Source organism: Octopus bimaculoides, chromosome 18, assembly GCF_046866305.1.
Source record: "Octopus bimaculoides isolate indiv1 chromosome 18, ASM4686630v1, whole genome shotgun sequence".
Classification (NCBI taxonomy): domain Eukaryota; kingdom Metazoa; phylum Mollusca; class Cephalopoda; order Octopoda; family Octopodidae; genus Octopus; species Octopus bimaculoides.
The window spans coordinates 39050713-39078014 of NC_142945.1; the positions used below are offsets into that span (position 1 = coordinate 39050713).

At 32.5% G+C, this 27302-nt stretch overlaps 1 protein-coding gene across 9 annotated transcripts in view; it reads right to left on the bottom strand.

Annotated features, from left to right (window-relative positions):
- The window catches only part of LOC106877443 (uncharacterized), a 114691-nt gene that overhangs the window by 36121 nt on the left and 51268 nt on the right, over positions 1–27302 (bottom strand). For 4 of the 9 annotated variants that reach the window (XM_089366015.1, XM_089366014.1, XM_089366013.1 and 1 more), the window contains exons 5-7: positions 21041–21064; positions 13220–13246; positions 10088–10120 (exon numbers count right to left, since the gene is read on the bottom strand). The exons of 2 other annotated variants lie outside the window; for them this stretch is intronic. In XM_089366015.1, coding sequence (XP_089222141.1) covers positions 10088–10120; positions 13220–13246; positions 21041–21064 — 84 coding nt within the window. The remainder of the gene's footprint in view (positions 1–10087; positions 10121–13219; positions 13247–21040; positions 21065–27302) is intronic. 3 more of the 9 variants (XM_052974307.2, XM_052974303.2, XM_052974308.2) reach the window with 1 other exon arrangement.

Sequence of the window (27302 nt, forward strand, 5' to 3'; positions counted from 1 at the left end):
CTTTAGGCAACAAAGTCCGTTTTGATTTATTTTCTTTATTTTCTATATTTCATTCAATTTCTTCCTTTGATACTAGCAGCTGTGTAACAATTTGTGTTGGAGATTTGGTGTTTGTATTTGTTTCCAGCTTTGTAAGTATAGGCAGGTGTTGACAATGAACACACTGAGCTTATGTTTGGCCCTTTGCTTCTTGTCTACGATTCCCAAGCAGTGTTGATATTTTTGATGCTGCTGACATTGCCAGGCTGAATGGTGCTACCCAGGTGTAGAAACAATAATGATATTTGCTAGGCAGATGAAGATGGGATGCATGTTTGATGTGTTTGTTTAGCTTCATATTTTTTTTTTTTTTTTCATGTGTTGAACCCATTGTATTTTGTATTAACATTCTGTCAGAGCTATCTTCCATTGAGATTCTAGTTCTAATAACATCTAGACTTGCTCGACAGAGGTTTTAGTTGATGGTGGTTTTGTCACACACACACGAGCTAAAACTGGTTATACATTTCTTATTTTATTTGTATGCAGCAGACCTACTTTTGAAGGATATAGTAAAAACAAACGTTTTGAAAATTATTCAACCTTATGGAAAATGTATTTCTAGACAACTATGAAAAAATAATTATTAATATAAAACATTAAAATGTTTTCTTAGATTTCATAATCGTAGAAATCTAGAGAGAATATAATCGTGTATGTGAGAGTGTGTGTGTCTGTGAGTGTGTGTGAGACTATTTCTACTATGTCTTCATAACAAGACACTAAATCTCCTTCCCATTTATTCAAATTAAAAGGCAAAATGTCAATTATAGATTAAAAAACAAAATTAAAATAAAATAAAAACTTAAAGTATAAACACCAATAAAACAATATTATCGAGAAAAATTATTTACCAAATTGCAGTAAAAAAAAAATAGATAACAAAAAAACGTAACGCTAAAAATAAAAACAACTTTTTCCAGACAGTTTTAATAAATGAAATAAAGTATCACCATGCAAATACAATAAACAATAACAACATTTTGCAATAACAAGTGATGTTGCGCATTCAAAAGAGAACCCAAACAATAAAATACCATTTAACAAAAGAAATAACTTGAAAAGCAAAATGGAACTACACAGAACATGAACTGACTCTACAATTTGATCAAAGGATTTAATTTATTATTATTATTATTTATTCATTTTTTTGTTTTTTTGTTTTTGGTGAAGGTTACATGAGTGTAACATGATTTGGTTCTTAGTTGCATTTAGTAGAGTTTACTACTATGTTGCATGTGTTCAAACTTGACCTCATGCAACCCCAAAGTTCCTCCTTCCTTGCATATATCTTTTTTTTTTTTTTAGCTACAGATGTTCTGATTGGGAATCAACGAAGAGAGAGAGAGAGAGAGAGAGAGAGAGAAAGAGAGAGAGAGAGAAAGAGAGAGAGAGAGAAAGAGAGAGAGAGAGAAAGAGAGAGAGGTTGTACACTGCCTTCTCTTGTACCCTAGCTTATTTAAAAATTTCAGAAATATTAACCCTTTAACGTTTAAACCAGACACTCTGACCTGAATATTCTACCTGTTCTAAGTTCAAATCAGCCAGATATGGCCTCTCATACTTATTCTACAATGTCATTCTAAAAGTAAACAATTACATCATTTGAAATCTTGAAGCTACAAGATAATACATGATTAATTCAAAACAATGTGAATAAATGAACATAACATTTGATAAAGTAATCTGAATGCTGAAGGGTTAAAGCACAAACTTCAGTTGCATTACAGCGAATTATAAACCAACAAATATGGGTTATAATCATAATTATGATTTCTATGTTTGGTACAGAAGACCAAAATTTTATCAGCAGTGGAGTGTAGCCAATTGAATTGGCCAGTGTAATCAACAGTAATCAAGTTGATTAATTTGTCTTTTATTGATATGTTTAACCCTTTTGAGATAATGTGTAGCCAAAAAAGACCAAGTCTTTTTTCTATTGAGATTGAAATTGATGGGTGCTTGCAGAAAACAAAGGATAAAGTGCCTAAAACTACTTTATTAGTATGTAAAACTATATATATTTATGACATAGAACCTGGAGCAGTCTCAGGTAGGTTGGTATCAAAAGGGTTAAAATAATAATAAAGTTTTTATTACTAAGTGTTTAGTCCCTGCTGTAGGATTGAATACGTGAAATCTAATAAGACCACTTAGTTGTCGTTTTCATAACTGCACCAAGCACGACCACAATCCACAAAAAAATGTAAAAGTGTGTGTGTGTGTGTGTGTGTGTGTGCGTGTGTGTGTAAAAACCAAGAATGGGGGGGAAGGAAGGTATGATTGGCCACTGGGGTTTGTGCAAGATTTGCCATGCAACTTGGAGATATGATTAAAGATGAGGTAGTTTGCTGTTGCTTAGCCAAGGTCAGCCTTGATCAAGCAGACATAATGGAAGACTACTTAAAGGGTTGGTATCTTGGAATCCAAAAACAGTGTTGGTGAGATGGGGGGGGGGGACTGAGTGACAGGAGTGAGAGCAATACAGTGTGAGTGACAGGAGGAGGTGAAACATGATGTGGATGACAGCTAGATGTGAGACAGTGTGGGCGTATTGTTCAGGGATGTAGGAGACACTGTAGCCAATGCAGAGGTAGAGGGATGGCTAAAGGGTAGAAGTAAAACATAATGGATGTAATTATTATTCCAACAAATAATCAAAACTGCATTGTGGTCTCAGAATACTTGGAACTTATCTAATCATTACTATTAAAAAAGTTTCTATGTGGTCACACAGTATGCTAGAAATGGCAGCTAAATTCTCATTAAACCATACTATCTTAAACATGAAAGGACACAATGGATAGTTAAGTTCTGAGTCCATCATCTGAAAATGATAGTGGATAGTGATGGAGGGAATGCTTTGATCATAAATCTGCTTGGTTAGAACTCAGATGGGGCTAAATAACAGCATAATATCAATGTTACCATAATAAAATGGCTTGGGTAAATCTGAAATACAGCATTTTACCATTTATTTTGAGCCTGTGGCATCATTTGACTCGATTGAAAGACAATTTTGTATACAGACAATTAAATCCAGCTAGGTTGTTGTTGGCACTCCGTCGCTTACGACGTCAAGGATTCCAGTTGATCCGATAAACGGAACAGCCTGCTCATGAAATTAACGTGCAAGTGGCTGAGCACTCCACAGACACGTGTACCCTTAACGTAGTTCTCGGGGATATTCAGCGTGATACAGTGTGACAAGGCTGACCCTTTGAATTACAGGCACAACAGAAACAGGAAGTAAGAGAAAGTTGTGGTGAAAGAGTACAGCAAGGTTCACCGCCATCCCCTGCCGGAGTCTCGTGGAGCTTTAAGTGTTTTTGCTCAATAAACACTCACAACAACCAGTCTGGGAATCAAAACAGTGATCCTATGACCGCGAGTCCGCTGCCCTAACCACTGGGCCATTGTGCCACACAAGCTAGGTAATCCTCAGAGTAAAAATCAAACAGGATTTGATCTGAGAAAGTGGATATACTGAATTGGATGCTAGAAAAGCAACTAATCTTGTCCTCTTCTCAGCTGTAATGTCATCAAGAGCCAATCATAACTACACTAAATGACACTTGATTGAGGAACCAAGATGATCAGAAGCTTAAACATTGCCAAAGTACTGCGTCCCAAACCTAATATATGCACAATTGGAAGTGAAGAATTTGAGGTTTCTAATCTAAAGGTTATGAGTTCAAATGTTACTGGAAATGTACTCTAAGTGTATATATAACATGCACATGTGTTTATATACTATCCATTCAGTGATCATGTATTTTCAGAGCCTGTCAGAGCCTGACATATTGTGGGGACATAAACAGTACATGCTGAGCTTTAAGTATGTGTTTGCTTAACAAATGCCAATGTATATAAAATGTATACTAGTAGATTTTTAAAAACCCATTTGTTGGACATAAAAATATAGGTTGTGAAATAGTGTATACAAAATATTGTAAGGTAAACATGAACTATATATATATGTATATATATATATATATATATATATATATATATATATATATATAACCTTGCACATGTACTTAGAGTTAGGCACATTCCTCAGCTAACCTTTGTCAAATTAACCTGGGGAAGGGTCTGTGCAGGATGCTTATTTTTACTTTATGGATGAGTGGTTAATGCTATGACAAATATTCAGTAGCTAATAAACAAACAAAAAGCACTTTCAACATCTAATAAAAAATCTCTGAACTTGCAAAGCCATCCAATGTATGTAAAACACCATGAAAAATATGCAAATACACACTCACATACACACACAGTAAAGTGAACTAAATTATTTTTATACAGTAAAAAAAACATACAAGATAACCATCACTCCTTATTCATGTGAAAATATGATAAAAAAACGTGTTTTAAAATTCTTTATCAGACCACATGGACTAATGAACAAAACATTTCTTTAAACCTGATTAATTTTCTAAAATGTACTTTTAAGAAACTTTCCAAAATGTTAATTATAGATTTTGTTATGTTACTACTACTGCAGCTACTACCTCTAAACCCTGCACCTCACCCACCCAACCTTTGCAACTATATTCACTACACACATTTCATTCATCTCTTATCACATTATTCACACTCCAACACAACCACCACAGTTACACACACACACACACACACACACACACACACACACACACACACACACACACACATTACCATCATTCCAAACAAATCACACTCGATGAACTGAATGTAATTCCTGAAATATGAAAGAGCACAATTTTCAGGTGTGTTAAGTACAGATAATACACCTTGTTATCATCTCCATAAATGTTGATATAACTCGCATATTGCAAGGAAGTTTCTGACAACACGTTCACAGATAACACCAACTTTTAAAAACATCTCTTTCCACTTCTCCCTCTCTCTCTCCATCACCATTGGCTTCTAGTTTCTTTTCTATATATTTCTATATATCTTCTTGGTTATATCAAGCCTTAAGACAGTAGTAGTAGTACCAACTGATACTTTGGTTCTGTTAAGTTCTATAGTGGTTCTTAAACAGTAAAGATAGCTGTCATTTCATGGGTTGTGAGTTCTAATCCACAGTAAAACATTTCAGAGCATATATGGAGAAACATTTTGTTCTCATTGCTTCAGTTTATTTAATTAGTGGAAACATGTACCAGAATGTTAGGAAATGTAACTTGCAAGAAATTGGTAAGCTGTCTGGAGGAAGATTAGTTTTGCATCCATTAATTCTTTGGAGAAAAAAATTAATATTGGCCACAGGGTCTCCTAAGATTTGTAAAAAAAATGAGCATATTACTAACACTTGGTTTCCCATTAAATTTCAGTTGAACAATTTGACAAATGCACCAATGAGGGAGCCAGAAGCCTCAACAGTCATCTGGATTTCTAACAAAAACATTGATATTATTATCCTTAAATTTTCAAAGCTACTATCTTAAAAAGGAACAAATTTACTGTAGAAATCATTTCTGAAACCTGAATATTCTTGAAAAGAAGACAAGATGTCTACTACTAGATCAGCTACAAAACAATAGTACAATCAGCATTTAGCTGTGACTGCTTTTTTTTTTTTTTTCATTACAATACACTAATCTGCTTGAAACCACAAGAAATTCCACAGTAAACCTGGCCATGCTAGAGTACCACAAAATGATGCAGTAAAAGCATAAAGCCACTATACTACAGACATATATATAAATAAACTAGTTTATTCGAAACATCAATTTTTTTTATACTAATGTACAAAACAAAATAAAAATGTTTGCTAAACATCTGAACAGACTATTTTGAAAATAAAACTGAAACTCCTAAGGAAAATAGTATCACTAGAGATATTGTCAGTTAATCATAAGAATAGATAGGAAACTGTGTTCAACTCTGGTTTCTGTAATATTAGGTAGATGAGAGTTAAATATTCTGTTGGATATAATTCTAGCCCAGAGCAAAAAGTTATCACTAAAATGTCTGCTCACTGTTAAAGCATGGTGATCATTTTGCAGATATCTTACTAATATACACTTGTAGCAATATTTTCTGAGTGTATTAACTACTCAATAGTACAAAGTGTGTGTGTGTGTGTTTTATCTGTATGCTACTGTGAAGTTCACAAAGATTATTACAAAATACAGGGAATATATCACTGTATGCATGTGACCCCCACCATCAGCAATTCCTGGAACTGTCACACAGCTGATAAGTTCACCAGCATTTTTTTTTGTATTGATAATATTCTTCTTACATCAGTCTTGTTCAAATAATTTGATTTTGTTATTTTCATAATTTTGTTTCCTTCTCAACAATAGAGAACAATTTTGTGCTTTAAAGATAAAAATGTTATTGTTAATAATAATAATAATAATAATAATAATAATGATAATAATAGTATCAACAACAAATATTTTTAAACATTATATATGAATATATGATATTTATACATTACAAAAACTGAAAAATTCCTTGGAATGTAAAAAAAAAACAAATGATAAAAACGGTATTTTTTAAAATTATTTTCAAATTAAAAAATAAAAAAAAATAAAAATAACAATTCGTTTTTTTTCTGAGAAGTTTGTTTGATCAAAGAAAGATGTAAATAATGTATAAAGCAAGCACCATTATCCAGAACAATCCAGAATGTAAAGGAAGGAAAAAATAAGAGATAAATTGCAACTGTGTTGTACAAACCAGCTTTGAAATTGTGAAGTTGCCAATAAAAAATGCATAGACAGAACCAAATACAAGAATCAGAAGAGAAATAGAAGAAAGAAAGAAAAACTAGATTAAGAGATGAAAATTTGGAAGAAAGCACATAAAATGAAATATAGGATGCTAAAAAAAAAAATAACTAGAGAAATAAGATATATATTATATATATATATATAATTGCTAAATGTATTTGTGAGCTGATTAGATATAATAAAAAATAGAAAGCATTTAATGGTTAGGCGGGTAGGAGAATGGGGATCATTAAAGTAGAAATAATAATAATAATGATAATAATCCTTTCTACTAAAGGCACAAGGCCTGAAATTTGGGTGGAGGGGACTAGTCAATTACATCAACCATAACATTTCACTGGTAATTCATCAACCCCAAAAGGATGAAAGGCAAAGTGGACCTCAGCAGAATTTGAACTCAGAACGTAAGGACAGATGAAACGCTGCAAAGTATTATGCCCGGCATGCTAATGATTCTGCCAGCTTACTGCCTAACAATGGTTTCAAATAGTATACAGTGTATTGACCTTTAGAAAGATAACTAAAAAACGATTTTGTTCTTTATTGATATTCCAGTTATTATTATTATTATAACCTGCAATGTTAGAGTACCATGTAACCCATTAGTCTGTCAGGTTTTTTGAATGAAAAAGCCCATTTAAATGCTGCTTAATTTTTGGAACTGCTTGAACCAAGTTCATAGTCTGAAGTATTAGCATAAAGGGAAAGGATGAGGGAACAGAGGAAGAACTATTAGAAGTGTGTAGAGAGAGTAGGAGGAGGAGTCAATGTTGTTACATAATTAACTGAGCACCAGTAATTTTAAAAGAATGGCTTAGTAAGAAGAGTGAATAGTATAGCCAAGTAAAAAGAAAAGTCAGTATTGTAGCCAGATAATGAGAAGGGTCAATGTTGTATCAATAGAATATCAATATTGTAGTTAGATAAAAAGAATAAAACAGCATGCTCAATATTGTAGCCAGGTAAAGAGAATACCAAGGCAGGTTCAATACTGAAGCCAAGCAAGAGAATGTTATAAGTTCTATATTTATAGTCAAGGACCATGGAGTAGAAGTAAGCTCTCAGCAAGTCTACAATTTTGTTTCAATGTTCAAACGTATTTCACTTCATCTACATCACTAATGGCATTATAAATCTATATAAGAAATCAATATCAAACTCTAATAAATATCCACAACTGGTATGTTGTCACAGATAGTAGTTACATCACGAAGTACTTGGTTATGCTCAATATATATTTTACTTTAATAGAAGCACTATGGTACAAGTAATACTATAGTATAATACTATAATCTTATAAAGACACTGCATTGGATAACAGGATACAAACAATACTACACCTATGATTTATAGTGATATATCTAATACTAAGGCTTCGTATAGAGATTGCTACAGTATATACTCCACACAACAATTTATGTAAGATATAAGACAGAAGGAGATATTGAACGAAGCTGCTACTGCGTCCTATCTATTGTTTGTGATTAAGAATGTAAATATATTATCAGCTTGATTTTAAAAAATTAGTTAGGAAAGCAATTTAATGTCAGAGGAAATAAACAGAGATGAAGTTAAATTTTAACTAGAAATTTCTATTGACACAGCGAAGTGGTTTTTAATGCAGGATCAATATAAAGAAGTAAAAAAAAACTATCTGAATTACCTCAGATGCACTGAATAAACAGCTATAATTAACTGGGCTACTTCAATTTGTTGGATAAACAACTCAAAATATTTAAAAATATAACAATTTCGTTGGATAAACAGCTTCAAATTATCCAGACTGCCACAATATTTTTTTGAATCACAAGATTCCATAGTTCTGATGCTTGTTTTCATTTTCCACAGCATTAAATGCATGAGAGATCAATCTCTTCTGGAACTGGTTGCTAGTCTACTGTAAGTAGCTTTCTCTACAGGAGAAATGGAACTTAGTACTGCAGGTCAATGAATTACTCATCATCACAGTGCCAATGTTACTGACTGAATAATTATGCTATTTAGGGTGCCAATCTAGTGTTCGGTGGATTTGGCTATTGAATGGATAAGGCCTCTCAACCTCTACAATGAGTTTCTGAAACCCTTTGGTTAAGTCATCCAAGCTCATTCAAATTATTGATAGATTCAGTATCATTGACTAAACAGTGTAAAGTGAAGAACACATAGTCTGAAGGTTCTTTTAAGATCTCCTAATATAACCAAAAAAGAATACAAATTACGTTCTTGAAAAGAAATCCTCATAACTATAACTATGGATACATTGAAAGACTTGCCATGAAAACATTCAGTTCACATAATAACTTCAGTATTTCACTTTGCTGCAGCAACTGGCTGTTTTATAAATTTGTTGTTTGTAAAATTCAACTAAAGTAGAATTGAGACATTTGAAATAACAAGCATTAAAAATCTAACTATAAGGTAGCATTGAAAGCATTATAAATTATCTAGTTAGTTTCCAGCTTTGAGCTGTGGCCATGATGGAGTATAGTTACAGTTCAAAGATTACATAGGCTTCAACTTCAGCATTTAGTTTAGCCTTGGAAAGGTGAAAAGTAAAGCAGGCCAAGGTGGGGTTTGAACTCAGAATATAAAGGGGCATAATAAAAAATCACAAGGCTTTTGTACACACACAAACACACACATGCACGCACACGCATGCACACACATACAATGAAAGCAATAAAGTTAAAGAAAAATAAAGGGTCTTGATTGAACAACATATGGAGTAGCCCAACCCACAATGGCAGGATTATGAATGCTCTTAAGATCAAAGATCAAACAATACGAAGGACATTCATTGACAATATATTGCCAATGAAATCACTTCTAATTTTGGTTAGTTTTACTTCTTTTCTTCCTTGTTACTGGAAATAAGTCAAATTTTAAAACTGCTGATAGTAAAAGGAAACAGTAAACAAATAATAACAATAAGAAGAAGAATAACAGCAAAACAAGAACCACAATGCTAACAAGAACAACAAGCTGGACTGTTAGACAGCAACACACCTGACCATCATTGAGTAGAATTTATAGACGTGTGTAATTATACCAGCACTACTCCTACCAGCAATGTCTAGTTGTGTTATTATTGTAATTTCAAAATAGTTCTAAGAATATGTAGATGTATAAAGAGAACCTGATGACGGATTTGTAGAGGAATGGGGGGAAAATTTCTGGTAGTTAAGTTTGTTATGATGATCAGGGTTTTAGTAACTGTCACAGGATTAATGAGAATAGAACAAATAGCAACATGCAAGTCGTAATTGGTTGCGATAACTGTTGCTGCTAGCTGACAGACAGAAAGGTTTTCAGTTTACCTCCTCAGGGTCTTCATCAGGATCGATGTACTCCTGAAACTCACCAGAAATAAAACTTCTCAATGCGTGCATGTGAGTGTGTGTATGTAGGCAGATATAGATGTAGAAAGAAATGGAGTGATACATACATACATACATATATATATATATATATATATATATATATATATATATATATATATATATATATATATATATATATATATAAAGAGAGAGAGAGAGAGAGAAGAGTGCTGATTTATTTAGACTGGAGGAAAAGTTGGTATCATGATTTTCAGATTAAAATATTCACAAAAATGAAAGTTCTAGATTTCTTCACTGCTGTCTCTGAAATCAAGAAAATTAAGAGGAGGAAGATGAGGGGTAAAGAAAAACACACTTTAAATCTACATAAGTTTTCTATAAAAAAAAAAAAAAAAAAAAAGGAAATTCCAGAAATAATCTAAATTCTACAGAAAAAAAACAACAGGAGCAGAAAGATAAAGTCACTAGTTAGTGAAACTGAAACTAAACTACATTTCACAAAAATTCAAAGTCCAAATACTGCAAGAGAAAACTCGATTTAAGATGATATTATATCATAAATTGGTCAAACAATTTAAAAACCAATGGCAAATGACACACAATAAACTATCTTATAACCTCTAGTTGCAGGATCGTTGACATAAGAAAATACAAAGAAAACGAAATGTTATAAGAAATGGAAAACTCATTAGGTTTCAATATCATTTGGAAAATTTATTCTTTCATTAAAATTTCTTTTTTTTTTTTTTGTGTGTAATAAAGAAAAAAAATTATTTTCATGCAGTATTCTAATTATATCTCTGAGTATGTTATTTATATTTTTGTGGTTATCTATGTATTAAAACAAACCTCTTTAATGAGGTGTAATCATTGTTAATCTAGTGTATAATGCTAATTACATTGCTATTTGCTATAATAATCAGATATAGCTCTGTAACTGAGGAACTAATTGCAGTGTAAAATAGATAGCAGAAACATGCTTAAAAAATTCTGCAGTTCAATTATACAGTCACTGTATTACATACACATCTCCACCTCTCTTATATATATATATATATATATATATATATATATATATATATGTATATATATATATATCATTTAAGGTCCACTTTCCATGCTGGCATGTGTTAGACAGTTTGACTGGAACTGGTAAACCAAAGAACTGCATCAGGTTCCAGTTTGATTTGACATGGTTTCTACAGCTAGATGCCCTTCCTAATGCCACCACTCCAAGAGTGTAATGAGTGCTTTTTATGTGCCACCAGCATGCATGCTATTTCCATCACACCAGTAACAGTCACGGCTATGATTTAATGGGTGCCATTTACATGGCACTGGCAACGGGTCACAACTATGGCTTCACTTGGCTTGACAAGTCTTCTCGAGCATAGCATAGCACTAAAGGCCTCAGTCACTTGTCATCGCTTCCATGAGGCTCAACATTTGAAGATCATGCTTCACCAGCTTGTCCTTCTCCTCTGTGAGATCCAAGATTCGAAGATCATGCTACCGGCAATGGCCACAATTACAATTTCACAGGTGCCATTTACATGACACCAGCAACAGCCATGGCTACAATTTCACTTGGCTTGATGAGTCTTCTCAAGTACAGCATATCATCAAAGGTCTCAGTCACTAGTCATTACCTCCGTGAGGCCCAATATTCAAAGATCATGCTTCACCACTTCATCCTATGTATCCCTGGGTCGACCTCTTATATAAGAAAAAGGTTTACAGTGACTCTGAAGTTTCAGCATAGTTGCCTTCTTCAAACTATAATTTACTTTGGTTCATTTTGGCATTAAATAGTTTTCGGCAAGTTTGTGTTTTGGGGGATAGTTTGGTTTATGTGAAAGATAAATAGGTATTATGCAAGTAGACAGGGAAAGTAGTAATTAAGTTGGGGGATGGGAATAGAGGAAGATAGGAGGCATGTGTATCCGTAGGGTGAGTTGATAGAAAGGTATGATGAGGAGAATTATTTTGGTTTGACGAGGAATCTTGATATTGTTTAGGGTTCAGTCACATGTGAACAGATGTGTCAAATTCAAGTCACAGCACTCTTTGAATATTAGGGTTCACAAAAGAATGTAGATAATATAGTTGGACAAACTACATAGATCAGACTGAGGTTGAATTTCCCCCACTTTCTACACAACTACTTACCCTGTCTATCTACACTATACCTATTCACCATTATCATAGGCTAAATCACCCATACAAAAAAAAAAAAAAAAAAAACTGCCAAAGACTACTTAAAGCTAAAAAGAATCAAAGTAAATGACAGTCCGATGAAGGTAAACAAGCTAAAACTTCAAAGTCACAGTCAACCTTTTCCTAGTTATATATAACCGACTAAATATATTAATATATACTGTACTAAAAAAGTATTGAGTAATCCTTCAGTTTCATGTTGAATTGTTTTTATATATAACGATGTAAAAACAAACATTACTACACACTCACACTGACCCATAGATATAAAGTGAAAAAAATTGTATAGTTTGAATTTTGGTACTCTGAAATATTTTCCAGTCTACCTGAATTGGCCAGCTACAACTTATTTCTGGTTCTCTAACCCCCTAACTAAAATTTTATATTTTGTTAAATTTCCTAAATCCTAATATGATTTCAAAATTTGAGTGCCACTAATATTGCTAATGGATTTGCTGAAATAGTGCCAGAGTTATAACCATTACCCCAGAATGGTTTCAAATTTTGATTAAAAAAAATTAAAAATGCATTTCTAATGATTTGGGCAAAACACTATTAATGTTATCTGTGAAAATTTTCCGTCATTTTCAAAAATGTAGTGATGAGCAGATGAAGTCCACAGTACTCAAGACTAAAAATATCATTAACTACTGTGATGAGAATATGATTTACAGCCCAGTCATTAACATCTTACTACAGGAAACAAAAATCAAAGAACATGTGAGAAAAGAACAACTCAATATTAGCTGGGATCTATGTCATGTAACAAGTATTGTTAAAAGAAAGAGAATTCAAAACACACACTCTTATTAGTCTAATAATAATAATAATGATAATAATCATTACTAATCATAAGGATTTCTTCATTTTCATTTACTAGGCAATACTTACAGGAATACTTTCAAAATTGTTTAAAACCTGAAAAATAACTTTAGAAATTGTAATAACTAGTGATTCATTATATATTAAACATTATGATCACCAGTTTGAGATAGAAAACAGCAACAGGTACACATGATAGAACTCAAACTGCATAAATATTGCTCAATGGACAACATCATTACCAATTACATTATTGAATATGTACCATTCTCTCTTCTTAAATTAGCAATTAATACCTTTCAGGAATAGTAGAACAATGTAATAAAGTAATTAACCAAAACAATAATGGTTCAAGAACAAATTGTAGTTATGGTGGGGGTGATAGGTATAGTAGTGGATGTATATGTGTGTGTGTGTGTAATTCCAAAGTATACTGTGGGTAGTGAAACAAGATATCTTATTGCTTCAGTCATTTGACTGAGGCCATGCTGGGTACCATCTTGAAGGGTTTAGTGAAACAATTTGTGGTGTTACATGTGGTGTTATGGGCTGTGATGAGCTATGTGTTGTTGGTGGAGAGAGATGAAGCAAACGGAAGTGAAGACAGACCGGAAGGGCCAGACCGGTGGACAGCGAGCACGTGGGGTCAGTTCGAAGACAGACGGCTTAGGGAGAAGACATGTTTTGATCTAGAGCAATCGTTTACACCGCCACGGTCAACAAGGTAAGGTCCCAGTGTTTCATTCTCTCTTTTGCTTCTTGTTGTCTTTTTCCTCCATCACACCACACAATTCAACCGCTGTACTTATTTTCTAAGTCTGATACTTATCCTATCAGTCCCTTTCGCTGACCCGCAAAGTTATGGAGGCATAAACAAACCAACACAACTTGTCAAGTGATGATGGGGGAACACACACACACACACACACAAAGGGCGCTATAATAGAAGACATTTGTCCAAGGTTCCACGTAGTGGGACTGAACCTGAAACCACATGGAATCAAGGTGAGCTCCTTAACTACACAGCTGTGCCTGCTAATAATTATTTTATTAATCTTTTGTGTTTGTAAGTATACAAAATCTTGCTGTGGAAACTATTTTGGAGGTTAAAAGCTAAGTTAAAAGAGAGCACAAAACTAGGAAGTGAGCAGCTAAAAGGATTGAAAATCGGACAATCATAATATTGAGTCTCCCTAGATTCTCTTCATACCAAGCATACTTTTCACATATGCATTAATATTGGTTAAGAACTATATATGCATCCTGTTATATACAAAATATGGTGATGATTTGAAAAACATCAAGCGAGATTAATTATATATTTCTTCACACAGTCGATGGCATAACCTATCAAGCATATATAAACATATTTAGTGTTACTGTGGTAAAGTTGTGTTGGGCTGACTCGAACAGCATCCAGCCATTACATATATCCAGAGAGAACAAAGGATGGCAAAGGTTCTAATCTCTGTGGGATTTTAAATGTTCATAACTTTAGTGATATATATATATATATAGGCGCAGGAGTGACTGTGTGGTAAGTAGCTTGCTTACCAACCACATGGTTCCGGGTTCAGTCCCACTGCGTGGCAAGTGTCTTCTACTATAGCCTCGGGCCGACCAAAGCCTTGTGTGTGGATTTGGTAGACGAAAACTGAAAGAAGCTCGTCGTATATATGTATATATAGGTGTATGTATGTGTGTGTGTCTGTGTCTGTGTTTGTCCCTCAACATCGCTTGACAACCGATGCTGGTGTGTTTACGTCCCCGTAACTTAGCGGTTCGGCAAAAAGAGACCGCTAGAATAAGTACTAGGCTTACAAAGAATAAGTCCTGGGGTCGATTTTCTCGACTAAAAGGCGGTGCTCCAGCATGGCCGCAGTCAAATGACTGAAACAAGTAAAAGAGTAAAAGAGTATATATGGTAGGATTAATCTGTGAAAAAGATAAGAGAGAGGATATAACACAACTTTTACTTTTTAAAAATAGATTTGGCCCTGAGATTGTTAATTTTCAACATGTCCTCCATCATTAAATATACAAACAATGTTGCAATCCTGAAGTTCTAAAAATATGTCTCATAGCTATAGGACAATGTTTAGTTGAATAAATGGTAGTGTTTCCATGAATTCATGAAATGACGAAGAAGTTATTTTAATAAACAATTGCTACACAATAATAATGCCAATTTTGAATGACTGATAAACTAGAAACATCAAGTTTCTAAATGTTCTCAACAGATTAATTCCATCATATACAGAACTAAAGTTATAAAAAATTAAAATTGCACTAAAACTTTATATTAATCCTGTAAACATATAAATAAATAAATATATATAAATATGCAAATATGTACAAATATATATAATGTATGTGTATATTTTATGAATGTGTGTATGTGTGTGTATATATATATATATATATATATATATATATATATATATATATATATATATATACGTACATATTTGCATATATATACATACACACACACATGCTGCTCATATACAAACAATATTTATATAAGTAGAGTTTGCTTATGAGAAGCAAGAGTACTTAAGCATATGAAGAAGAATCCACTTCATATTCTACACTAAAAAGAAAAAAAAATGTGAATCATTTTTACTAAATACATATGAGGTTGTTGTTTAAAATTCTGCAAATAACATCTGAATCTTAACAGAGAATGAAAAGTGTGTGTATTTGGTTTTTCTTTGTTCTAGCAGTAAAATGATAGATTGAGCGATCAAATCCAGACATTTTATAAGGTTTCATACAGACTTGAGGTGGAAGTGCAAGGATCCTGATAGTATATATTGTTATGTGTAATGGCTAGAGATTTTTTCCTCCACACTCAGGTCTGACACAATAACTATCACACAATTGATAAACTGTGTTCACTTCAAAAAAGAATCGAAAAGAAATCAGCTAGTATTGTAGATGATAAGTGATGGTAAGATAGGGAGAAGCTTCATTTGGTATGTCAGGAATTTTGGTAGTGTCAACAAATGATGTGTTTGTATATTTGTGGAGAAAAATAGAAGTTCAATATATGTGAATAACAGCAGATTTCATCATCATTTCAAACAACTATTAGTAGGAAAAGTAAAAGTAAACCAGTAAGTTGAGATAAGGAAAGGAAAAGGAAATTAAAACACTGCTATCTTGTTCTCGTTCTCTCTCTCTTTCCACACACATACACATATATTTAAATATATAGAAAAACATTATGAATAAAATGTACGTGCATTGTTTAAATGCCAGAACATGCAGTTTTTCATCTGTGAGAAAAATCCCTTTAAAGATGTATAGTGTTAAAAAAAACAATATACTTCAGAACTAAATCAAACGAAATTATATTGGAAGTGACCACATGAGCAACAGATATATATTTCACTGTAGTTGTGGCTTATCATACATACATTTATACATCATACGAAAAGAGCGGTCACTAACTTCGAAGTTTTGGTCTGCTAACCTGCATCAGGCAATCGAATGAAGGCTAACAGGATGAAACTTCGAAGGTACTGTCACTACTCTTCTTGTAAAAGTATAAATATGTACTCTACAAAATGTATTGAACAGTTCTTCAGTTTAATGTATAATTGTTTTTATTATAATTTGACATAAAAACAAACATATATATATATATATATATATATATATATATATATATATATATATATATACACATGTGTGTGCGTGTGTGTAAACAGTGTCCACAGAGTCTTAGGACAATTTCAAAAAGTCATTATGAAAACCTTAGGAGGGGTGGCAGATAAATTTTTGTTGCATATTAATATGTTATTATTAAAGTTTTTAATGATATTAATGGCTTTTCTAATGTTATGCTTTTATGTTTCAGACTGCAATTAATGTTGTTTTTATATCTCAGAAAATGCCAACTCAACAATAAAAGGCACAATATTGTGTCTTGGTTTATCGAAGCAAAGTCAGATATACAAACATGAAGGAATTACGCAGCTAAATATGGAAAACAAGCTCCAGCATGTCAATTGATTCACAACTGGCATAAGCAATTTATGGAAATGGGGATAGTGCTACATAAATCGAGGACTGGAATACCAAGAACATCGGAAGATATTGAGCATATCCATCAGTCAATGTTCCCCATCTAAGTCCATCCATAATTGCTGTTGCTCAACTACAACTACTGAGATTAACAATTCATAAAGTGCTCCATAAGAATCTGAGGCATTATGCATATAAAATTTAATTATTGGAAACAGTTAGGGTAAATGACAAACTACAACAGAAAGAATTTGCTGTTACAATCCTGCAAAAAAAAATCACAGAAGATGATTTCTTTATCTTTGATCACATTTGCTTTACAGATGAAGCAACCTTCCATGTATTTGAAAAACTTAAGAAGCATAATGCAAGAATTTGAAGATTGGGAAATCCCCACATTGCTAGGGAAATCAAATGTGACAGTCAGAAGGTCAATATGTGGCACAGGATTTTGTGCAACAAAGGTATTGGTCCATTTTGCTTTTTGGAAAAGACAATAACAGCTGATATTTACCTTGATGTTCTAAAAGAATACATTGTGCCACAACTAAAAGAGTGCCATCCAAATGTCATCTTTCAGTAAGATGGAGCATTGCCTCATTGGCGAATAAATGTTGATGGTTTCTTAAATGAAAGGTTTCCAAATCGCTGGATAGGAAGAGGTGACCTGATTCCTTGGCCTTCTCATTCCCCAGATATAATATCCATTAGCTATTTATTTTGTGAGGCCATATGAAAGATATCGTGTACCACACTAAAGTAAAGGACTTGGATGACTATAAGTCAAAGAATAACTGCTACCATTGTGTCTATTGATGAAAGTATATTACGAAGGACAGGGACAAAAATTGAATATCGCTTAGATGTCCTTCATGTGAAGAATGGGGCCAATATAGAAATTTATTAGCTATTTGTGTATAAACTTCACTATTTAATTCATACTATGTAAACATTTCAACAGTGTCCAGTTTCTGTTGTAACTTTAATAAATTCTTCTATTTGTCTAATGACTTTGTGAACACTTTACACACACACACACACACACACACACACACACACATATATATACATGTGTGTGTGTGTATATATGTATATATATATACACACAAAAACATGTATATATGTATGTGTACATAAATATATATACATGTGTGTGTGTGTGTGTGTGTGTGTGTGTGTGTGTGTGTGTGTATATATATATATACATACATATGTGTGTGTGTGTGTGTGTGTATATATATATATATATATATATATATATATATATATATATATATATATACATACACACACACACGCATATATGTATGTGTACATATGTATGTATATGTTTGTTTTACACTCACACACTACTGAATGATTAAGTAATTTCAAAGTAATGCTCTCATATATATACTGGAAGGTATGTTAAAAACAATTAAAGGTGAGCTGGGGTGGGGGTAAGAGAAGCAAACACAAAAAGACACAAGACTAATGTACATCATCATTAGCTGAGAAGTAATTACTAACATTTTGAAACTTTGGATGGCTTCAGTTTTAAAAAAATCAGTTTAAACTCAGAATATAAAGAAACAAGTGGCATTTTGTAAAGAAAACAATAAAACTGATCCCAAAAGTTTTCAGTTCAAGCCCACTTTAATACTGCCATCTGGTTTTAGGGGCTGTGTGGTAAGTAGCTTGCTTACCAACCACATGGTACTGGGTTCAGTCCCACTGCGTGGCACCTTGGGCAAGTGTCTTCTACTGTAGCCTCGGGCCGACCAAAGCCTTGTGAGTGGATTTGGTAGACAGAAACTGAAAGAAGCCCGTCGTATATATGTATATGTATATATATATGTATGTGTGTTTGTCCCCCCCCCCCCAACATCGCTTGACAACTGATGCTGGTGTGTTTACGTCCCCGTAACTTAGAGGTTTGACCGATAGAATAAGTACTAGGCTTACAAAGAATAAGTCCTGGGGTCGATTTTCTCCACTAAAGGCGGTGCTCCAGCATGGCCGCAGTCAAATGACTGAAACAAGTAAAAGAGTGAGTTTTACTCTACTGTAAACATTTCTATTAGACCTTTGGTTACATCCTTATTCATGTTTATGATTCTAACATTGACCAACAGATGTTTAAACTGGGCCTCAGCTGCACCAATGCCACCAGCCTGGGAGGACCTGAAAAGGCCATAGGCACTACCCCATCTCCTTTGATTAAACACATAAAACAAAGACCAAATTAAGTTGAATAAATTACACTGTTTAGAAAAGGTAGTTGGATATTGGAAAAGTTCACCATAAGTTCTTGAAATTGCAATATGTTCACAAAATGGAAAGACATTGACAATGCTAACATTGTGGTGATGGTGACCATGATACAATACAATACATGGTACAATAAAAAAGAATTAGCAAATAAGGAAAAATGTAAGAACTATCTCATTCTTTCTCTCCTTTCTCTTTTTTCTTCTTCTTCTTCTTCTCTCTCTCTCTCTCTCTCTTAGAAAAGAAAACAAATAAATCAGCTGCTACTCATTGACAAAACATCATCAATTTAATGTTCATCTACTAATTCTGTCATAGACTGGTCAGATGTACAATAACATCTTTCCTTGAATCTTCACTTAAAGTGATATCTGTGAAGATTCAAAGTTCTCATGTTTAACCCAACTGTTTCCTAGTCTCCAATGGTCCATAGCTGTCATAGAGACACTCCCCTACTGAAACATAGCACTTCTTCACATTTCAATAATAGAGTTCCATATATTTGATTTCTTCTCTGGCATGAATATATTTCTAATAGCAAACTTATTAAAGATAACTTGATCAACAGATCTGCCAACATTAATATAATTATTTAACATTCTGCTTCATCTGTCTTTTATCAAGTTAAGTGACAGAAAACTCCAAGGTGGGTGGGGGGGGGGGCTCTTAAAACTGTTTATGTAATAACATAGGCCACCTGAAGATGTTAAGAAAATATACAGATCACATCTAATGTTAGACATACAAAAACACGAGTTAATACTATTCTAGCAATAACGCACTTCCAAAATATACATTATGTAACATACATACATTTGTGTTTGGATATGTAAGTAAGTATGACATCACAAGTTTACAAAGAGTGTCAACACAAATGTGTACAAACACAAGATTATACTATTCTGTAAATTAAAACCAAATTCCACAGACATACAGCATACCACATATATATATATATATATATATATATATATAGCAAATAAAGGGTAAAGGATTATTAATAAATTAATAATTAATAATTTTTACCAAGTACTTCGGTATGTAAAAACCATTATCGGTAAATAAGTTCTTTACCAATATATATATAGATATATATATATATATATATATATATATATATATATATATATATATATATTAGGGAGTATGCCTTGATGCATACCATATATATATATATATATATGCTTTGCATGTACTATATATATATATATATATGCTTTGCATGTACTATATATATATATATATATATGCTTTGCATGTACTATATATATATATATATATGCTTTGCATGTACTATATATATATATATATATATATATATATATGCTTTGCATGTACTATATATATATATATATATATATATATATATATATATATATATATATATATATATGCTTTGCATGTGCTATATATATATATATACATATATTAGGGAGTATGCTCTGATGCATACCATATGTATGCTTTACATGTACTATAAATATAAATATATACACACACACATACAATGCATTTATATCCCATATGCACACCTACAAAGGTAGACAGAAGAGTAGTACACTGTTCTAAGGAAGAAAAACAGAACACTCTGAAGACAGAATAATTTACCTGCTCTCTGTACAATACATAATCCTGTCAAAATTATTAAAAAAAAAAAATTAATAAATAAATGAAGAAAAAGCGAAATATTTGATAAAACCCATCAGTGCATTCAGTGTTATTGGAACAGAATGTAATAATACACAAATGATGATGATGATGATGATGATAATGTGGGAGATATGAAATTGCCTACTGCACTTGTAAGGTTATCACTATAGAAACAGTGTCAAATGAGATGTCACTGATACGGATATGAGTTTGGTCTTTGGAACTTACTGGTTATTTATCTATTTTTAGTTATCTTTCTAGTTGATGATATGTATTTGTGTGTGCATGTGTTGTGTATAAATGCCTGTGTGACATAATCAATATTTAACACGTGTGCATGTATTTATTATACCAGTACAGTACATCAATATATGTCTACATGGTGTATGTTTGTGAGTGCACGTTTATATGTCTTTCTGTTAACACAAATGTGAGTGCATGTATATATATATATATATAATAATAATAATATTAGGGACAAAATCCCAAATTACAGGTAAAAACTCAATTACTATCTTTATCTTATGATATTTACTTTGTTTTATATTATACTCATTTATTGTGCTTTTAATTATTAATTTTTCTATATGTCATAGTGGATTTTCATCGATGAGTTCTTGAAACTTGGTTCTTTTCCCTAAAACTATATATATATATATATATATATATATATATATATATATATATATATATAGTTGTGTAAATGTTAATACACCGGTATATGTGCATATGTTATAACTGTGTGTATGTGTATGCACATCAGTAAGTTTCAGAATATGTAAATATTCTAAAGTATGGTTAACTGTGCTTTCCTAAGTTGTCCTCACACACTTTGTTTCAAAGTCTTTCTCGTGGCACTTCTTCCCAAAGTGTTTCTCACAAAATTTTTTCCTGAATTTCCTCTTAACACTTTCCTTCAAAATCCTGGCATTTTCAACACTTTCTTTCAAAAGTCTTTCTCACAACAATTTCAAATTTGTCATACGTCATCTGTCATCTGTTAATCTCACATTTCCATACCAACAATCACCTCAAACTCTATTATTCATTACTGCCAGTAACTTTGATATCCAATAGATTTATCAATTCCAGTGTACTTAAGCATCTTTCATAATTTATCACGACACATCTAACAAACCTATTTCAACTCATTCTTCAGTCACACATCTGTGGTCTACAACATTCACTCTATATAACATCACACTCCTGTAGCCCTCTACATTCATTGTATAAGTTTGCCTCACCAAGATCTTACAAATACCTCATACATGATGTTTTCTATCGATGACATTTTGTTTTACCGAATTATGCTCGGAACAATTCCACTGATAAGGATTTTGTCCAAAAATTTTAATAAGAAGATGAGTAAATGATTATATATATATATATATATATATATATATATAGTGAATTAACAATGCTACTATTGGTTTCATGGTGAGAATTCTCAGAAATTATCAAGCCTGCAATATGAAACCAATGGTAGCCTTGTTAACTCACAAATAAAGAATATATATCCACCAATGCAGTGTTGAGCACCAATTCTCACTGTTCAATATTAGCATATATAAATTCCAGAATTACATGAGAATTACATGCAGCAAATTATCTCTTGACCATAAAGATCATTCACTTTCACAGGTTTACAACAACCAAGTTCAAAATACAATCACTTCCCTGCAACAAAGAAATTAGTGACTTAACTATTAACAGAAAAAGGTTTAAAAAGAAAAAAAAAAAGAGAATCATAGAAATTACTAAGAAACATTTTAGTAATGAATTAGTGAAGCTGCTTCTTTTAAGACCAGTAACAGAAGATAGAGTAGGAGATCTTACAAAAAGAGAGAGACTTAATATTTATTTGATAGGTTCACCAATTTATATGAGGTGGCATAGAAATTAAAATCAACAAAACTACGATATTTTAGATAATCAATGGATAAAATAATGGTATTTGAGCATATCCGTAACAGTATAACAGATGAAATACAATGCTTCAATGCTTCATCATAGCAAGACCTAATAGAAATAGCAGTCAAATCTCTACTGAATCATACCCCACATCTAAAAAAAAAAAAAAAGGCAAAATACATTGAATAGTGTAGTCCTAGATATACAGTGGAAACTGCTTACTGTGATCACTTTCGGATTAAACCTTTTTTGATAACAATAACCAGCTGATAACATTAAGTAAATAAGAGTTTAGGACCCACTAAATAATCAGTAGATAACCTTATTTGTAATTATAAATGGCTTCCACTGTATTCATCAGCCAATTTTTATCAGCTTCAACTGCTTTTATCAGTGATCAAGAACCACTGGCACGTTGCATTGGCAAGATTTGAGACGAGAAGTCTGCATGGTGGCACTCTGTAGCAGACAACACATTTTAATAGACTGGAACAATATGAAATAAAATGCCTTGTACAAGTGCTGCCTGGTCCAAAAACTGAACCTATGAGCTTATGATAGTGAATGCAACTATCTAACCACTAGGCTGTGTGCCTTCATGGGTTCTACTGTACTACATCAGAAAATATAATCAAGAATATTCTTGATCACAAGTCTGCCCATTCAAGGTTAAACAACAAAAACTACTAGCAACAAACCGACAAAGGCGGAGCCTCAACCTTGTTTATTCATAGCTCCCTTCCACACCCAGAAGCAAATAAAAACAACAGAATCAATAACTATTCAAATCTCTCAATTTGAAAAAAAATTTTTCCCCCTCTCAACTTTTCCTTAATTACTGACTTTAAAAAATTATCTTATTTAATTATTTATTTTTTGGCTGAGAGAGGAAAATAATACAAAACAAATATAAAAAAATTTTTTAAAAAGACTAATGAGAATAAAACATATACAATCATTAATTTAAATAAACACAATTAAAAATGACATGACTAATAAAATTATCCAATACTACTGATTAAACAACAGCAGCAACAACAAAAACAATATACACATTGTTTAGAATTTTTCTTTTCTATGTAAATAAAAATTCCTTCTGATAAAAGATTAAAGAAAACTTCTGAATGATACCTAAAGCATGATCGAGTGGTGATGCAGAAAAGGAAGATTGAAGAAAGATATTGAGAAAGTTTGTGAGATAAAGAGTGAATGAGGGAGAGTGATGAGTGAAGTAGAAAAAGCGAGTGATTATTCAATTTCAAAAAAAAAAAAAAGGAAAAGAAAATGCTGGAAATAAAATAAAAAAATTAAATTTAGCATTTAAACTTCAAAATGCTACATAAAAATCTGTTATTGTTATGCTGTAGCTAAGATTTTTTTTCTTTTCTCAGAGGAGGGCGCGTGATTATAGACAGAAAGAAAGAAATGTACATGTTTGTGTGTGTAGGTCTAATAGACAATTAATAATACCTAATTAAATTTACATAAAATTAGGCAGAGTATTAGGAAAAGATATTGGTAGGAGGGATAAATAAAGAATTCATAAAATAAAAAAGTTACTTTAAAACAAAGTAAAAAAAAAAAAAATGAAATATTTTGTTTCATCTCAATGATTACTCAACAGCTAATCTCTGTTAATCAGATAAAATTTAATTCAATTTCAGTTTAAATTTATTTACTTATCCCTCCCACCGCCTCCTCTTCCCAACTTATTCCACTCCGGCTCTAACTCTGGCTCCACTTTATCCTGTTTATCTTTGAATTAAAGCTAATGATGAAGATTAGATTAGATGATATTAGATTAAAATAAATAAATAAATAAACAAATAAATAAACCTTACACTAAACATCAACACAGCTTCAATCAAAGATTGATTGGGCAGGCAATGAATGTGTGTATGAGGGGGTAAAGAAAAGAGGAAGGGATAGTTATATGAAAAATTCATATGTACAAACATATATATATATATATATATATAATAATAATAATAATAATAAAGTCATAATAATAAATAAATACATTGATTACGCAAGCTAATGAGACACAACAAATATTTATCCAAGCAAAACACTGAAACAGAACATAAAAAAAACAACAACTGAAACATGAAGTAAAATATAAAAAAAAAACAGAGAATCTAATTGTATTGTATTTAACAATACAATGATGCTAATTATGATTAAAAAGAAATAAGCAGAGACACAAGAAGAAATATTAATACTATCACGACTTTACTACATTGACTTAACAAGATTTGCCGTGTTCTTGATTTTGTTTTTTCCTTTTCTTTTCTTTTTTTTTTTTTTTTTCAACCATTTATTTATACTTCCATCTCAAAGAGAAAAAATTATGACTGAATACCTTTTGAAGATGGCAAAACCAACATGAGAGAGAGAGAGAGAGAGATAGGAGCATAGGTGTGATCTCTCAATATACTAGAAACAGCAGCCAAATCTACTCAGAAACACACATCCTACAGTTTTTAGAAAAGAAATAACACTGTGCCAGTACCGCCTGACTGGCCTTCGTAGGATTTTCGAGCGAGATCGTTGCCAGTGCCCCTGGACTGGCTCTTGTGCGGGTGGCACATAGAATACACCATTTTGAGCGTGGCCGTTGCCAGTACCGCCTGACTGGCCTTCGTGCGGGTGACACGTAAAAGCACCCACTACACTCTCTGAGTGGTTGGCGTTAGGAAGGGCATCCAGCTGTAGAAACTCTGCCAAATTAGATTGGAGCCTGGTGTAGCCATCTGGTTTCACCAGTCCTCAGTCAAATCGTCCAACCCATGCTAGCATGGAAAGCGGACGTTAAACGATGATGATGATGATGATGAATGCACTCTAAGTTATACTAAGAGGTGAGATGACCAGTGACCATGGCAAGAGAGCTCATGAATACAGGTCTGGTTGATCAGTGAAGACCTTGGGCTAAACAACAACAACATAGTAAATATAATGAAGTAGTCAAATTTTCTCTTCTGTTTTAATTTTGCTGTTTCTAGATAAACCAGTTCAATGTCATGTAAATACCAAACTCTGTAATGAGCTCTTTCAGAAATCTGAAATGATTTATTTTCTTTGATACATTCCAGATAAGCTTGATAAGTTCTTCAAGTCTGTTCTTGAATTAGTTAAATTACTGTTAACATGTTTAATGCGTCACTGTTATTGTCATCATCATGGTTGTTGTCCGGCATTTCACATCTCTTTCCATAGCATGGGTTGGACGTGTTGTCACAGACTGAGTGATTTAAGAGTTACTGCTCTTAAAGATTAATGCTTTTAAATGTCATTTGGCTTGATTTCTATGGCTAGACGTGTTTCATATCACCAACTCCTTTACAGAGTGTATAGAGTACAAATTCTCATGATGCTAGGGAGGTTCAATAGTTCTCAGCGAAATATAATTAAAGGCACCTCTCAACCCTACACTTTCTCTGCTCATTTGCCCGGAGAACAAACTGAGTGCATTTTTGTGGTACCAGCCCTAAATAGGTAACCTATCTCATTATTTACCAATAGAAAAAATAAGATGAGTTCCAAGCTCCCTGTAACACCAGCACAGGAAGACAGGTATCAAGTTTATAGGAGAGAGGGAGTGAAAAAGACAATATTTGCTCAATAACTATTATTATTTTCATTGTTTTATGTAAGTATGGGAGACAATTCCAGACATGTTTCAGTCTTATGGTATCTCCTTAGAGAAGCATAGAATTCACTGTACTTTCTGCTGAAGCAGTGATAAGAAAATCATGGCAGGAATGTACAATAATACACACAAGTAGACATGAAAATGTCCATATTAATTTGTTTACTACTATTTTGGGATCCTTTGCTGTAAAATTTATAAAACATGTTTTAATAAATAATTTATATATATATATATATATATATATATATATATATATATATATATATATATCGTAAAGTATATTTGCCACCTAAATGTGGCAAATATATTTCACGATGTCATGCAGCTACTGTTTATACCTTGCTCAGAGATTTATTATTGTTATATATACATATTTTACAGGTTTCAGTTATAGGTCTATGGTCATGCTGTAGCACTACTTTCAATTCTTCTTTTTTTTTATTTAGCTGATTGCATTAACTCCAGTATCCTGCTTGGTACTTTTTACTGTAAGGGACCAGGGCAAAGTTGATTTGAGTGTACAGAGTTGTGTCAATTCTTTCTATCATCCCTAGCTGATACACACATATGTTTGGCTTCAGTAAAGTTTCTATCAAATTTCACTCATAACACATTGGCTGATCCGAAGTTACATTAGAAGACACTTGTCCAGGC